Below are 17,607 nucleotides of genomic sequence, written 5' to 3'. Positions count from 1 at the left end.
AGCTCACTTCGCAACCCCCCGTTCAGACCTAGCCATATGCAAATCAGTTTTGACCCTGTACCTCATGGGAACAATCCAGACTGCCAAGCCAGATCTGTGACTTGGGGTGAGTGTCTTAAAATCATCTCCTTGTGTTTGCTAATGACTAGTGCACCTGTTCCACAATTAAGACAGCAGAAAATGCAGGGCGGTCAAACAACGGTAGGAGGAGAGATTTAACTAATGATTCCATGTTATTGGGGTGGCAAAGTGAGCTAAAGAACGATGATGGATTCAACCCAGATTTGTGACTGGGGGTATGTGTCTGAAAAGTTTCAGCGCTCCGTCCATCATCTCCTTGTGTTTGCCAATGAATAGTGCACCTGGTCCACAATTAAGACGGCAGAAAATGCAGGGTGGTCAAACAACGATAGGAGGAGAGATTTGACTAATGATTCCGTGTTTGTAGTAGGTGTAGCCCCTGGGATAACCATTATTTGCACGTTATTTCTCCCTGTGCGCCCCTCAAGATTTTCAATCTTGGCACGAATAGCTTTGAATTCCTTGGTTAGAGTCTCAATTGTCACGGTTGATTGGGTCTAGCCATCCTCCACTTCGCAATTCTAGTTTTAGCCTGGGAGATTCTGGCAGTGTCTTTATCAGCATGCTCTTCAAAGCCATCCAGCTAGTATCAGTCAGTTTATCCATCTATGATTTAAGGCTTTCTTTGACATCTGCAAACATTGCTACTAAGTCAGAACCAGCGGGTGTCTGTGATGACTGCCTATTGATCCGCAGGGAGGCTCTCTGCACACTGCTTCGTAAATTGCAGCTTGGACTGTCTTGTCTCAGATTTCCCCATTGCAACATGGTTCCACATTCAAGTCTGGTAAAGGCAGCCCACTGTCGGCATGAGGTCCCAGAATGGGTTTGGTTGTAATGTCACTTAAGTGCCTGTCACATCCCTCAATGTAGAAACAATGTGGGGTTGCCAAACTACGAGACAGTATGTCACCAGCCGTGGGATCGCAGTGTGAACCTCCACAGGCCGCAATGCAGAAATCAATTGGAGTGTCTCCCTGCAGTTTGCTACATCAAGGTTTTAAACCAATGCACACAGTTGTACTGCTGAGTTTTGCTCCTCAAACCACATGTTTCTGCACTAAAATCATTTGGCTCCCTTCAATTTGTCTCCTATGGACTGGCATCAGGTATTGTTTTGTCTATCTTCACTAGTGCCAGGGCCAGCCACCCACCTTTCCACCGGGCTCCACAGCACTCACAGTGCCTAAAAGTCACTAGGTTCGCTGCCAAGGAGCTCACGCCTTGATAGCTGCCAGTCCCGCCTGCCTGCTTGACTGTGGTTGTCAGGCCCTGGCAGGCTTCCCCCGTCAGTCCTCCTCATCTTGTTGGCATTTACCGCATCTCATGGCCAGCAGAAGCTCAACTCCTCAGACCGTGGGGGCAGCACACACTTGGGGGGAGGGGGTATAGGGAGGGAACACCACTCCCCAATCCTCCTAAAGCTTCAGTTCGGCCCCTCTCAGGTGCCTTGCTCAGGGGCCTCAGGCACCCTCAGCACCAAGAGCCACATACTGCCAGCGTTTGTAAGGGCCACTCCCCCTCGGCCCAAGATGGCAAGGGTAGGCCGATCAAGACTGCCTGTCTTTGTTCATCCCCTCGGTTTCCTTTTTGCCCAAACCTTCACCAAGTCGTTCTTGGGCACCTCCAACATTTTAGGCCTGCTTCTGCCACAAATTAGCTGTTGCGGGTAGGGAAATATATCAATGAGACTCGGCCGACTGACGGAGCAGAACGCTCAAATGGCTGTCACATAGCTGGCTGTCTAGCACTCCCTTCTGACTGTCTATTGGTGCAGCTCCAGGAGTGCCATTGATCGTACTGGAGGAATCAGTGTTTGAAATGATCTATTGTTTTGTTGTATGTGGTTTCTAGGCAATGTATACAGTGCTAAGATTAAAAATGCTTTGTGCGAGTTAAAATAAATTTAGAGTGAGTCTGATCTAGGATGGTCTTTTTGGTCTTTTAAGTGTTTGGCTATGTGTGCTAAAAGTCTTTTTTGTTTTTAGGTCCGGCTTGACAGCATACCTGCCAACTGACATCATGTGACCCACCTAAAAAGGGTTTTAAGGAGCACTTCAGGAAAATAACTTTAGCTCCACCCAAATGTTAGTAGCTAGGAGTACTTGTTTTGATTGGGGAGAAGTTGTGTTCTTCCACAAAAGAAGTGCTTGCCCGCCATGGAGGTGTAATCATTTTGTTTATTTATCCAACTTCCTGAGCTTTATGCCATTAAACTGGCTTATTTAACTAGGTAAATTGCACTGTTTTTCTCTTGCAGCAGCATAGATGGGAAGAGAGCCATCGTTAACTTTAGATTTCAAAGTGAAGTTTTGTTTTTGAGAGCCCAGGGTTACACTAATCTAAATGGATTTTTAGGTCTGTCACAATAGTGCAACCGTTGTAGGAACTTATTTGATCAACAAAAAAGCGCCTTCAGAGTCCTACGGAGAGGGGAGCTTAGGGTCCAACCACATGTTAGTTCCACTGAATTCAGAATTTAATTGGGTCGAATTTGTGTACTTCCACTAAAGAAAACCATGTATTGCACTTTTTAGCTTGTGGCAAAGTTTATACTGGATACAGCGGGACTGAGATGGATATTGTAGTAAACTGATGATCATGGCTATAGGCCGTATCTGTTTATTATGAAATGTTATGAAAAAATGCACTAGGCCCCTTGTATTTATTGTGCAAAGCATGTGTTCAAGTAAATGAGCATTTGCGTGTGGATTATTAATACTCTATATTTAAATGTACAGATAATTGGTTCTCACAGATTACTGTAGTAGGCAGTGGTTTTGGTGTTTGGTCTCTCTTTCTAGCAAACTGGGGATATTGAAGGTTTGCTTTGTTCAAATGCTTGTTGGGCCATCTTAGGACAGAGTATTTTGATTAACCAACTTTAATTTTGTATACATTTATAATTTTATGACTGTTTGATGGTTGCCTTGAGTAAAGTCTAAAGCCAGTGACAAAGGGTACATGCTTCATCGGTTCATTTGGAAAAGTCATGCCATATTTCATAAGTTTGAACTGTTTATATTGAAAAGTAGGCTTTACTTATTTATTGTGAAAAGCGTATGGTGAAGGTTATTGGATTTTAAAGAGGGATTACATTACACTGTACTAAAGCCTGTAGGCAGGTATTGTTACTTGGAATCTCGAAGATTATTGTAGTAGGCAAGAGCTTTGGTGTTGGTGACCCACCTGAACAAACGATGAGGCAAAGACGATTTGCACTATGGTAATCCTTATTAGGCTCTTTTAGTAGGTATTTTATTTTATTTTGACAAATGTATTTTGTACTTGTTTGTAATTTTATTAAGGGGTAACTGATGGTTGTCTTGTAAATAAGCTTTTAACCAACACAGAAGGTCTGAGTTGGTTATGGTGACAAGCCAATGAGAAAGGTTTTAGGCCTAAATCCAACACAAAGGCACTTTCATTTATAAGTCAGACCTATTGACATTGCCAGTGCTTTTTCTCTTGACTGGTGATGTCCATGGGGATGTGGGGGAGTCGAGGGGAGAAATCAGTTGTCCTGTTCTCAGCCAGAACATAGTGCTTTCTATATAAGCATCACCAATCAGGTCGGTCTCTTGTGAGGTTTTGTGGTTAAGTTGTATGGTGCATGACACTGCTGTTAATTTCGCAGAGATTGGCCTAATATGTGTATTTGTAGCCTTGTGCACATGATGGGAATAAGTTTGTGTTGTGTGTGCTTGTCATTACTATGATTTGTAAATAAATATTAAAACGATAATGTGTGGTGGTATCTTGCTTATAGAGTGTTGTTGCTGGATAAAAGTTAAGGCAAAGATTGTGAGTTATCCGAGTACTATTGGTTGTGTCTGGTAAGGGCTTTCTATAATGTATTAAATGCAGCTTGTGTATTGGTTTTGGATGTGAACGATGAGAGTACTTTAGTTTAAAACGCCGATATCATCAAAGTTGATTTTATGCATTAGTGTAGTCTTGGGTCTTTCTGAGGAGAGGAGTCAATCTTTGCTTTGTGCGAGAAAGGCACAAGCAGAAAAACACAAGGAGAGGCCATGCAATATTCAGTGTCACGGATATACAAACTGCAGTCATCTGCTTAGGCTCAAAGCATTAGTAAATACTGAATAAGGGAACATCAAGGCTATTTGACCGTGGCGTATTCGTGATAAGAAAAACTGGCTTGAGGTATAAAACCACAGATAAATGTAACATAATCCACAATTAAATAATCTTCACCCTTTTGTTTGCCACTGGAGTACTTCGCCAATCTGAGCATCTGTTTTGTATAGTTGTTGCTTAGAGCCTACTTTACTTTTCTTTTGCTACTTTTAAATTATGGTCTTTTTACATCAGGCTGTTCTATATAGGGTAAACTCACAACTGAGCTGGACATCATGCTTGACAAAGCACATACTGCATGTTGAGAGCTAAGCTGCTTGCCTCCTAATAAATGATTATCACACAAACCACTTCACACCCATACTAGAATCCCTTCACGGGTTCTATGTCAATGAGCACACTAAATGCAGTACAAGGCGCTCCTCCCACCAAGTCTCTAATCAATGCGGGCTATCTTTTGGTCTAAATTCAGTCTCTATATTTTGGTTTCCAAGCTTCAGTAATTAACCTCGTTGTTCTTGATGGCAGACCTCAGCACCAAGAGGCTATATAACTGTTATAAGTAGGCTTTATAAATACAGTTTAACCTAATAAGGCGGAGAACCCATAAACGAGGAGGGGCGGGGCCCCTAAATTAGCAAACTTGAGATGTGGTGATGTGTACTAAAAAAACTAAAACTTTATTTTAGCATAGTTCAATATTAAACTGTACACAATTGTACTCCATGTACAGTATCAGAAAATGTGGATCACCTTTAGAAAACACGTTAATAAAAAGACAGCTCTGCAAATATATAGCAAATCTTCAGAACCACAGGACAGAGTCTGAAATCTAGGTCTGCCATTTTACCTTAATTGTAGGTGAATGGAGCTTGAATGTCTCATTAACATGTGAATAGACAGCCAATACTCCAATTACCAATTCACAGATACAACTATCAAATGTACTGCTGCTGTAAAGAGACATTGTAGCTGCTGGCATGCACCCAGGCACTGGCAATTTAATCTAAAGCAGATATAAAAGATGCACAGATAAAATGGATAAAGTATGATACCGGCATACCAAGGCTTATGATGGAGTTGCAAATTATTGTGTGAAGTAAGAAACATTTGAGAAGATCTCACATTCTCGTAATACGGTCATGGAAAAGGAGCTCCTTTGAACATGAGTTATAACGTTGCTTGGTCCCTACACTTGGGTTTACTTTTAAGGATTTAAATGTACTGTAAGACAAAAGAACAGTTACCCTCACTCTGCTTAGCCAGGAACAGAGCTTGGATTTGCAATAAAATAAACTGAAATAAGAGTGTTGTCTAGTGTGGCAGCCCAACTAAAACTGCATGGACATCGAACAAAGAAGCAACAGTCCTTTCAAACAACTAAAAGTGCATGGGTGGATGGCACCAAAGAAGGTATTGTCTTTGTAAGTGGTAGAAACTGAGAAATAGAATCTGCTGGATACCGGTTAAAGCTGATGACCCAGGACGAAATTGAGGGAGTTTGGAAACCAAGAAAAGAAGCCAGCAGACTGGAGAAATCGGAAACTATTTAAAAAAAAACAGAAATAAGGTGTGCAAGCTTTGTAACATCGTAATCCCTATGAGGGTAGAGTAAGCACTAGAAGCAGATGGACAGGTTGGAAGTTGCGCCTTGTCCAATAATTCTGGAGGAAGGGGCCTAGAAGTAGGTTGTTTTTAAATTAAAAGGTAATTACCAATAAAAGAAAAACCTATTTAAAACTAAAACAATTCATTGCCACCTGACCTCACCAGGAATCCAAGATCCCTGCAGAGAGAGAAATCTGCACACCTTGTAAACTATGACCAGCACAGAGTTTGTGACACAAGCCTGCCATCACAAGTTCCAAGACCGTTTGGGGAAACATTAGGACCAAAACTCCCAAAAACAAGCTCATTCCCTGGAACTTCGTTTCTGTATTTATCATCATATGTCATCGAGATGTATTTATTAGTAAGCTGAAGTCTTGCTAATGACAAATGGAGTGTTCTGCAGGTCATGCGTTTTGAATCTGAAGAAGGTCAATAAGAAATGGCAAGTTGTACTAGATAAAAAAATAAGTTTTTATATACACCCAGCACACCAAATGTTTACACTTGGGTAGGCGTCCGATTTTTTTTTTCTTTTTTTTTCTTTTTTACATATGCAGTTGGATCACGTCAATTGGATCCATTGACTGGGCTCCTAAGGATAATTTTACAATTCAACTGCTGTCGATCTGATTGTGGGGACTGTCCTCTTTGCTGGTTACATTTCCACCCATCTAACATAGTTTCTTTTTTTGCGGTCTCCACAACCAGCCTTTCCACCTACGTTGCCTAATACTATTTTGCCCTTCTCTTATACTTTTGACCTGTACTGAATGAAGGTAGATTGTTTAACTGCTGCAAAAGAAGTGTGCTTCCAGCTTGATTGTTCAAAAGTAGATGCTGACATAAAAAAAGTAAGTAGGTGACCTTCTACGTTTGAATGAAACTCTAAATTATAAGTTCCACTGACCCTCTAGGAGAATTTCGGTTAAATATTAGATGGCACTTTGACCCAGTGATTTTCAGTAGATAACAGAAATGTTAAACAACACTTCCTGATTTGACAAAAATAAGTCCTTATCTTTAGTATATCTCAGCTCATCAAGTATAGCCAGTACAACTCCCTCAGTTCTATATCAGCCTGAGACCAAAAATCTGCTGATTTCAATAGTCTGGTGAGGCAGCTTGCCAGATGTCGCTCCATTTTAGTAATGGACGAAGGAGAGCAATAGGGCTATCGTTCTGCAGATCACTGTGATCAATGTTGGCTTTTCCCAAAAGTGACATTATTGTGCCTTTTCTTTTTTTTTACCCAAGAGATACATAACCTTCAAGTGATGCCTTAATTTTCCAGGTAACAGCTGGAACCTGTGATTGGAGCGTAGAGATTGGGCCTTGGTCATTTGGTGAGCCAGATTTAAGTGGAGACAAGGCATTAAAGACTTTGAAAACCTGTTTACCTCCAAGTTGGTTGACGTGTTAGTGGAGGAAATTTGAATGCCCTGTCTAATGGCCTCGCAATTGTCAGAAACGTTTAAAAAGCCAGTGCCAGATTAGAGCAGGTTAGTTCTTTTAGGAGGCTTAGCATTCTGCTATTTCTAACCATTGGTTGCTTTCATCGTCGCTCATTTCCTCGCTTCTCATTAGTCAGCATGTGCCAGTTTCACTTTTTCTCAATGGGTTTGTCCCTTTGATGGATTATTGACCAAGTTCTGAATAATTTATTTATTAGTGTGCTCCTGCTGCTTGAGCTCTGATGTGGGTGATTTTTTTCTTACTTCCTCCATTGTTTTTCCCTTTTGCATTTGCTTGCCCTTTGTTGCTGGCAGTCTTCCGTCGTTGTTGTTTGCAACTTGACACCATCTGTTTGTTGCTTGGCTTCTCTTCATAGTTTTCACCTGCCCTCGTCATTGTTGCTAGCCCTCCCCCTCTCTCGTTGTTGCTTGCCCTTCCGGTGTTGTTTGCAGGCCTCAAAAAATCATAAAAGGTTTACCAGACCTTCAGGTCTAGTGACTTGAGTAATCTACTCGACCTAACTGTAATGTACTTGATCCATAAACTGGTCTCAAATTGTGTGATCCCAGGCAAATATTTTATTTTACAAAGCTGCCTTTTTCATTATTAGATATGAGAGCGCCTTCAATTATGCATGTCCGGCATTCCTGCATTACAAAAAACTCTTTTCTTCGATGTAATAAGCTAAACCTTTGCTCCAGATATAATAAGAATCTGGCCCTCAAATAGGGTACACTTGACCCTTGACTTGCCTCTAGGGTCAATAGTAGTAGCATTGTCATCAGAGCGGGGCAAGAATGTTTCTCAGTTCATGTAAATAAACTCACTTGTAATAAATAAATTACTAAAGCATGATGTGATAGCACACTGTAATTTACATACCTCGCATTTTATATTGAAATGGCCACAAAGATTCCCACTAACATGCAGTTTTACTGATTATATAGTGTACAGACAATGTGTGGAAATTGGGTTTCAGCAGAAATATTTAATTTGCTCTTCACCAAGTAAAATTTATATTGTCCATCTCACAACGTTGCAAAAAATGTGCTTTCTTAACTTCGGAAATCTATTTTGAAATGTTTGTGCAGTTCATTTATAAACTTTTTAAATGCATGTTAGAAAACAAAATTGGTATCCTGCAGCCTTTCATTTCACACTCTGTACAGCACGATTGCCAGACAGTTCACTTTAAAAAGTCATCTAACTTTGCAATCGGAGAAAGAAAAGTCAACACCATCTTCCAGGATAAATAATCAGCAAATTGTAAGAGGACATAAGCTGGCATTTGACTTCTGTCTCTAAATGCAGAGCAAACCGGACAAGATGAAACAAGATGCATCTTTACTGCTCATTCACTTTCTGAGTGAACAGAAAACCTGTTGTTTGTCTTCTCACCAGAATGAGCCAGTAATCCATAAAAATAACTTGGCCTGATAAAAAAGATGACTTGCCTTAGCGAGTGAGTGAGTAGATTTCTTGAGGCCTTTTGCGTCTCCTGCCCTCCACACCCTTTAGCCATTGCCCCTTGCCCCACCTCATGCTAATATTTTCAGTCTGCACTGTTCTTGTCTGGATAACGCTCTCAACATTAAGGCAGATGTTCATAGCGGCTATATTCATTACCACACATGCTGTTCCTTGTAGGGCTTGGGTCATTGCTGTAAACTAACGGCGCCTCATCTCTGTCGAAATAGCACTACTCACAGTATCGTGAAATACTAGACCATACAGAGACTGCGTCAGGGCAAACCTCTCGGACTGCCATCCTGTTGGCTTGGCCACTAACTCCTACAGACGTGCTGACAATAATAGAGAAGCGCTGGAGTCTGTGCTTTAAAAAAATATATATATTACATCGGAGCCATGCTGGAACCGCGCCTCCCGCCAAATTGTTTTTAAATAATGTTTTTTTTCACCCTGCAGTGTCACTGAGGGACCCCGCCCTCCTCCCCCGCAGTGTCCCAATGGAGGTGTTGTGGGTAAGGGTATTCCTACCTTGTCCCCATCTAATTACTTTTTAACGTTTGTGGTAGGACTCTCTTCAAGCGGAGTACCAAGATGGCTGCCAGCACTTCCTGGTTTGAAGTGTTTACAGCCAATCCGATTTCAGCACAAAGAATTAGGTTTTTTTCTTAATATCTCAAAAACGAACGACCGGATTTATTACGCCACTTTAAAAAAAGGTCGCTTTGTGGACCAACAGCTGCCTTTCTGCCAAATTTGGTCTCATCCTGTTCAGCAGTTCGGGCTGTAGTCCAGTCTAAAATCTCTATTGAAATTAACATGGGGAAAACTTGTTTTATCCCCACTCCCCCTTTTCTCTGCCCCCACTTGACGGATCACCACAAAACTTTCAAGACAGCAGCTGAAGTGAGCGCCATATTAGTTTTGCAACATATATATATATATATATATATATATATATATATATACACACATATACACATGCAGCAAGTACGCCTTATTAAAAACATCACTAAGTTTGTATCCGCCTCAAAAGCGTTGGAGGAGCTACACTAGCTCCCTATCAAAACGAGAATTACTTTTTAAGGCATATTCCATATAAAGCCCTCTACCATGTAGGCCCAGAGTACCTTAAACTATTCTTATGGTATTCCCGCCAGAAGATCTCTCTGCTCATCAGGCTCCAAGACAATATTGGTTCCTAAAATAAAGCCTCCTGGTGTGGCAGAAGTTTTGTTTATGCCACTTCCCAGTTATGGAACCAAATCCCTTGGGACTTGAGATGCCAACCAGGTCTGCAGATTTTTAGAAAGCATCTCAAAACATGGCTTTTTTCTTTCCTTGATAAGACACCTTAGATTAGGAACTATAGCAGAACAGCCATTGTGGACGCTAGTACCTAGACGCCTTCGGGCTTTCGTCACGCTTTGCAAGAATAATAGTAAAATCTTATCTGGTCTTTCGCGAAGCAAATCGTGCAAAGTACTTGCCACAACGGTTAGATACTAATGTAAATTATTCTTTCACCAAGATCTAACTTGCAGTTTTTTGATGTCTCTTACAGACTGCTTTGGTTTGTTCCACTCGCCTCATGTAATTAAAAATAATTCATAAATAAAAAAAATATATACAAATTGGATAGTTCATTTGTCATTTACACTTGCTTCTTCTCCTCGCAGCACTTGCCATGAGGCAGTATGTCAGCTCACTTCAGCCACAGGCTCCTTTGCACTAAGAGTGACAACATTTTGGCTGATCACTTGCACATCTGTGTGCAAACGTGCACTTCATTATCAGGGATTGTGGACCAAAAATTTACTTTGCCATTGTTTTTCTTTATTTCTTTACATTCCTCATACTTTTTAAAATATATTTGTTTAGTCTCCTTTAATGCGTTTAAACATGTTTTGAGGATTTTAGTTATTCAAAGCCAGTAGCAGCACTTTTCCTTGCGGCAATAAGAATCCTATTCTTCTGTAATGCGCATTAATACCAAAAACGGTTTCTTCACTGGTTTTTAAGTAGACCTACCTGCTTGGAAGTCATATTTAGATGGTGACTTGTGTTTAATTTTCTTGTATAACCATCACACTGGATTGCCAAGACCAGACTTATACGCTTTGCCAATGCTTGTTCATCTGTAGGATTATCTTTGTGAAAACTGCATTGTACTAAAAATGCCTTAATTCCATTCTGAACCTTTTGTTAGCTTTTTATGGGAAACTCCCCAATACATCAAGCGTGCAGATTGGAAATCAGTTAACACTTATGCCATGCACTACTGGTTGCATTGTCTGAGTTCTCCGAGTTGAACGTATCACCAATATAGCCTGTTTTATCTTCATATACAGTCTATGTAAATAAGACTTTGACAGCACAGGAGTTCGTAAGTATCAAAATCTGATGGTATTTGTATTGTCCACTATAAGATTTTATATTTTTTTTAAAAGCCTAAAAATGTAGGCTGTTGCTTGGTAGAGAAAATGCTCGCAGCAGGTGCAGTAGCACCAGGTGTCATGAGGGTGAGGAGCTAACTGCCCCATATTATGTCTGTCTTGGCCTTTACTACCAAACTCGTGGACTGAGGTGGCATTTTCAAGTTTTTTTTAAGGCACACAGTGCCCTTAATGTTCAAGGATTCTATCCATATATATATGTATATATACCAAGATGGTCTAAAGTTTCTGAATTTTAATGAGATACTCATGGTGGTAAACTAGGATTCCATGTAAATTTGCTTACTAATCCTTTACTGTCTGGCACAAACCATTCTATCCATTATTGTGAAGAACCTCCAGAAACTTTCGGTGATGACAATGGCACTGACGTTTTTAGTGTCTTTAATGTCCTGAGGACAGTTAGAACTTTATTCTTATTGCCACAGAAAATATGGATTGTTCTAGCTTTTAAAATCTAAAACCATCCTCATCTGACAGAATGGCTTGTTTAAAAAAAGTATAAAGATCAATAGAATAAGTCATTATTGTTTGAGGTTGATAACTTCAATTTTTCCCACTTTAGTCGTATAATAAACCAGTGTTCAATAATTGGTATAATAGCCGTTTATTGTTGTAGAAATTGGTTAGCCTATATGCCCCCTAACTGATTTTTAGTGTGATTAAGACTCTATTAATACCATTTTGTTAACTTTGTTTTTAGGTTCATCTGCCACTATTAATGGCATGCAGAGGAATAAGAAAATTCACTGGAGAGGGTGTCTGATCCAAGGAGGCCTGCTTTAAAGTCAGGCATACTAAAGATGGGCCAGTGTGTCACTAAATGCAAGAATCCTTCTTCTACGTTGGGTAGTAAAAATGGCAACAGAGAAAGCAGCAAGTCACAAGGCAAAAGAAGTGGTAGCCACAAAGAGGAGTCATCATTTGCATGTGGAAAAGCTTCTGGGGATATTCTTGTTAATGGAACAAAGAAAATGGATACTGCAGTAGAGTCTAGCCTGCCTCCGGCACCCTCTGGTGATACAAAGAAAAAAGATCCAGGATTGGGAGCGGAGGAGTCTTCTTTGCAACGGATTGAGGAATTATTTAGGCGATATAAAGATGAACGAGAAGATGCCATCCTTGAGGAAGGAATGGAACACTTTTGCAATGACCTCTGCGTGGACCCAACAGAATTTAAAGTGCTAGTCTTGGCTTGGAAATTCCAGGCTGCTACCATGTGCAAGTTTACAAGGTAGGTTGTATTTTTACATTAATATTTTCAAGGGGTAATTAGTGCGTAGTTGATATCTTTGGGAGGAGTTTGTAAAATCAATTATAAAAACCTTGCGTCACTAGGCCAAGCTGTTCTTTGCCAACCTTTGTGATTTCTTAGCCAAAATCCTGTTTTTGTTTAAAAAAAAAAAGGTTTTTTTACAAATATTAACAAGAAAATGGGCCAATGGACGGAAGGAGGAGATATAGCTTCACATAACTCATGGTTTTCAAACGAGTGCTCCCAGTACTGAGCATATATGTCTCAGTCCACATCAATGCAAGCATTCAGCAAGTGGGGCCATCACAGTCCTAAAAAGTAGCTGATCTTTCCCGGATACACAATGTGAAGCATGTGGCCCCTTTTAGTCCTTTGTCCAAGACCATGGAGCATGCAGTTGGAAATTGTACTTTAACCAGCACAATGCAGGGATGGATGGACCCTGCTGGCTGATGCAGCCCTACGGGTTTCAGGGGGCATGCTTTACTGATGGTGGCTAGGCAAAGCTCAACAGGGCCCCCTTTATCTCCCTCTTCTTTATGAAACTTGAGTGAGACTGATTGTAGTTGTGTATTGGTGTAGATGGGCGACACTATGCTACCTGGATCTGACTCCTCTTTAACCCTCCCTGAACCATTGGTCACCTGCAGCTCATCTTTCCCTCTAAGACTCTCGCCCAGCACCCCACTTACCTGCAAATCCTCTTCCCTTGCCCTTTGTGCCCCCTGCAGCCCTTCTTTTCATCTGAAGCTCTCTCTCTGAGGGGCTGTTGGGTAGATGAACCAGCCAGGGCATCTCAATCGGGGTGGGGTACCAGGTAAGGTAACCACAGAGCTAAATATGCGAGGATCTGTGCTGCTGTAGAGATCCCTGAATCTTTCTGAAAAATAAGACTACACCCTCAGAGCCAGGAACTTTTTGGTGGTAGGCCACCTAGTGGAGATGTGCTGGAGGAGGACTGCCATGTGTCTGATCTCTTAGGTGAAAGATGGTTTAGGGAGAAAGGGGGGTACATGTTGAGGAAGGAAATTGGATGAGAGTTGTTTAGATTTACAGTTTGGCAATACTTGGAGTGATTGGCAATGGTGACATACCCAGTGAGTCAGTGTCTTCCTTGGTTGGTCCAATTCTCCTGTCCAATGCATGCAAACATGCTTATCCTCAGCTCCCTACACCTCTCTCATACTAGAGCACAGGGTATGTATTTTCCTGAGGTAATCTTAAGGCATCTTTTGAATTTTTACAGTCCCTCCCAACTGTATGATGTACATGCTTAAGTGTTGTATGTGTATCTTGTACTTCTGATGCAAGATTTACCCAAGGTCTGTTAGTGATGATTGATAAAAATGATTTGGTATCCAAATATACACCAAAAAAAATTAATGGTTTATTAATACACATCCGACTATACTTTCAAAAGACACGTGTTCATTCAAATTTAATTGATCTTCATTCAGCCTGTCCATCCTGTGTGGAAATTAGTAACGGAAAAACATTATACAGTCCTGTCTGTCACAGAAACTATTAACAACTGTTTCAGAGATTGAGTTTTATCATATTGGGTAGTTCCACTTTCTGTCTCACCACTGCCGCGCCTTCTTGGCTGTAAAAATCCAATTCTGTCTTTTTTTAATATGTAAACAATTTTAAGGTCTTTGCCAAGTCAAAAAGAAGTCAAGAAGAGGTTAACCTCGGTTTTTCTGACTCATCTTATTCTCAGAACCAGTCAAATTTCAGGTTAATATTTCTGCAGTCTGGTACGAGCTAAAAAAGCATGTGTGTTAATGAGACTTCTTCTTCACTGCTCCACACTATGGACATAATTTTGGCGCGTCTGTAATTTTAGTCTTCCTGCCTGCAGTAAAATGCAAATGAAACACAAAGTAATTATTTTTTCTGTTGTATATGTATGTGTAGCTGAAAGACTTTCAGCCAGTAGTCCTATTTATACACAGTGTCTGTTCCTTCTCCTCCTTGATGTTAGTTCCAGCATTATCCTCCTCCAGGAAAGATATTAAACATTAATAATGAGACATGCTGTATGTTAGGGTTGGCCTTATTTAATTTGTTTCAAATGATTTCCCTCCTCTGATTATATTATGCCCTGAAAACACGTTGCAAATTGAGAAGATTGATGCTTCATTTGGCGCCAACATCTAAATTCTAGATGGGAATAAGTCTCCTAGACCTGCTGATCATACATTCTACAGTGAGGCATAATCCTATTTTATGATTACTTAAATCTTTTTTTTTTTTAAATATCTCTTTTTATTAACATAAGGCATTTCAATAAGTGTACAGTACAGAGATTAAACTTTCCCACATATCACTACAACATATCAATAATGTTCCAAAAAATATGAGAAGAGAGTAGGGGGGGTCACAATATTTTACATTCAAGGGTCACGGAGACGCAAGTATATCTGGCAGTGAGTCAACTGGAGGCACACACATCTCCCCCCTATATCGATTCCACAAACCCCAAACAGTCATCCATTTCCGGGGTCGGCCCCTGGCAAGATAAACGGTTTTCTCCCGGAACATACACCAGTCCATACTTTCCTTCCAGTCCTCAAGCGTGGGCGGGTGTTTGGCTCCCCACTGTTGTGCTATATTTCGTTTTGATATCATTGCCCCCAGAGTGGCCCACCTAGTCTGCGCTGTGTTCAGGTCTGTAGGTTCCTAAATATTAAGGAGGCATCTCCTCGCCTCCGGCGACACCGTGACCCCCAGTACCTCTCGTATAACATCATGTATCGAACTCCAATAATCCTCCATATAGTGACATTCCCAGAGGATATGAAGAAATGTGCCCACCTGCCCACACCCTCGCCTACACAAACCCTCGTCAGATAGCCCCATCCGGACCAAGCGTGGACCTGTGACATATACCCTATGTAATATTTTCAACTGGACTAGCCGCAATCGAGCTGGGATCGCAACCTCCTTCGGGGAGGACACAGCCGACTGCCAGTCTTCGTCGTCTAGTTCAATACCGTCCCTCATCCATTTATCTCTTAAGTCAGACAGAAGATCTGCTCTATGATTGATCAACGTATTATAAATGAGGGAAATAGTTTTCTCCCGCAAATGCCCGTCCAATATTCTGTCCTCCAATGGCGAGGCCTCAGGTATGTCCTCCTCCACAGGTAGCGCCGAGCACAACGCATGTCTGACCTGCGCATAGCGGAAATACTCCGCACCATTTAACTCAAACTCAGCCTGTAATTCAGCAAATGTTTTGATCCTGTCCTTGACCCAGATATCACCAATCCTAGCAATTCCTATCAAATCCCACTTATTGAAACCTTTCGTGTTCCAAAGCTTTCCAAGTTTCTCCGAGTCAAACATCGGAGTGGCCAGCGTAAGGCGGCCTCTCCATCCCAAAGAATTAGTGGCGTCGTGCCATATCCTGACTGCCACACTAGTGGGTCCTGTCAAACTTCTCCCTGCCAACTTGGCGTATAAAGCTCTATTGTAGTTACCACCTGGGAGTAGCCATCTATACATTGCGTATCCAGGATCTAAGCCAGGCCCATACGTACCTTGGTTTATGGCCGCCAATTGAGAAGCCCAGTAATATCTCCTGATGTCTGGGAGGGCAATACCACCGTCATACCATGGTAACGCCAATTTAGCCAGAGCGATTCGTGATCTGCCTTCCCATAATAATCTACGTTACACCCCTTCCACCTCTCGAAATAACTGGCTGGGACTATATCTACTGTGTTCTAGAGGGCGTAAAGAAAGCAAGGTAGGGACATCATCTTAAAGAATGCTGCCCTTCCTGACAGGGAAAGAGGCAGCTTCCTCCAGCTGTCCACGTCCCACTTTAATATGACCAATAGGGAAAGCAGGTTCCTATCATATCGAAGTTTGGCATCTAGTGAAATAAAAATCCCCAGATACTTAAATCCATCAGTAGCGACTTGAATCAGGCAATTACGCGGGGGAATCGGGGTGTCGCCACTCAGAACATATAAATAGGACTTCCCCCAATTTATAGGAAGCCCCAAATTCCTACAGTACGAGGTCAGAACATCACAGACGATATTTAAGGACTTTCTGGGTGATGTTAAATAGAGTAAAATGTCGTCCGCATACAGAGAAATCCGGTCCTCTATCTGGGGAGACCACCGAATACCCCGAATGGAAGGCTCCCAGCGGATCCAGGCTGCCAAAGGTTCGAGTGCCAGCGAGAACAGAAGGGTGGAAAGAGGACATCCCTGTCGGGTGCCCCTTCCCAGACCAAACGCTGCCAAAACTCGGTTATTAACTACCACTTGCGCAAGAGGTTCAGTATATAACAGTTTTACCCAACTAATAAACTCCGGTCCGAATCCAAACTTAGTCAAGACCGCCCACAAATGAGGCCATTCTATCGTATCGTCCAGTGACGCTATTATAGCTTGTTCCCCCAGGGTATGGGCCATGGCTAACACTCTGTGCAACCTACGAAGATTCAATGCCGTATTCCTATGGGGAATAAAACCAGACTGATCAGCATGTATCAGTCCACTAATAACCTTGACAAGTCGATTTGACAATAATTTAGCAAGAATCTTGGGTTCCGTGTTTAATAACGAAATAGGCCTATACGAGGCACACTCAGTTTTCGGTTTACCGTCCTTTTGGATAACCACTATAGATGCCACTCTCTGATCATATGGTAATATCCCCTGTTCTTGTGCTGCCACAAACATATCTCTGAGAAGGAAGCAATCCTATTGGGTCTAAGCTTCTATAACTCAATCGGTAGTCCGTTAGGTCCCAGCAACTTACCTGAGTGTAAGGAGCGCACTGCCAGGGCCACCTCATTGGCAGTGGGTGCACTGTCCATAAAATCGCGGTCTTCCTTAGTCCGGCCTGGGAGTTGGATATCCCGCAACAGCAAATGGGAGTCCTCCTCCGGCCGCCCCGCAACAGAGGTGTACACTGTACGAAAGTAGTCCGCAAAAGTGTCCACTATACTCCGGGGGTCTGTTATTCTTGCTCCCTCTGCCGTCTCCAGTTCCGGAACCACCCGATCCGCCCTGTCTTTTTTATCCAGCCAGGCAATAAGCTTCCCAGCCTTATCTCCGACATCATACAGCAGGCCCTGCTGCTCTCTACTTAAGGCCTTGGCACTATCAGTGACTAACGCTTTATACTAAAGTTGCTTTAGATGCAGGACATGCAGTTTGG

General features: G+C 41.8%; 1 protein-coding gene across 1 annotated transcript in view; it reads left to right on the top strand.

Annotated features, from left to right (window-relative positions):
• The window catches only part of DCUN1D3 (defective in cullin neddylation 1 domain containing 3), a 119,731-nt gene that overhangs the window by 60,641 nt on the left and 41,483 nt on the right, over positions 1-17,607 (top strand). The window contains exon 3 of the mRNA XM_086940807.1: positions 11,872-12,402. Within this exon, the coding sequence (XP_086796933.1) occupies positions 11,972-12,402 (431 nt within the window). The 5' untranslated portion in view covers positions 11,872-11,971. The remainder of the gene's footprint in view (positions 1-11,871; positions 12,403-17,607) is intronic.

This window comes from Lissotriton vulgaris, chromosome 10 (genome assembly GCF_964263255.1).
Source record: "Lissotriton vulgaris chromosome 10, aLisVul1.2, whole genome shotgun sequence".
Lineage (NCBI taxonomy): Eukaryota > Metazoa > Chordata > Amphibia > Caudata > Salamandridae > Lissotriton > Lissotriton vulgaris.
The sequence above is the reverse complement of the archived record's forward strand: the minus strand, read 5'-3'. Positions and strand labels throughout refer to the sequence as shown.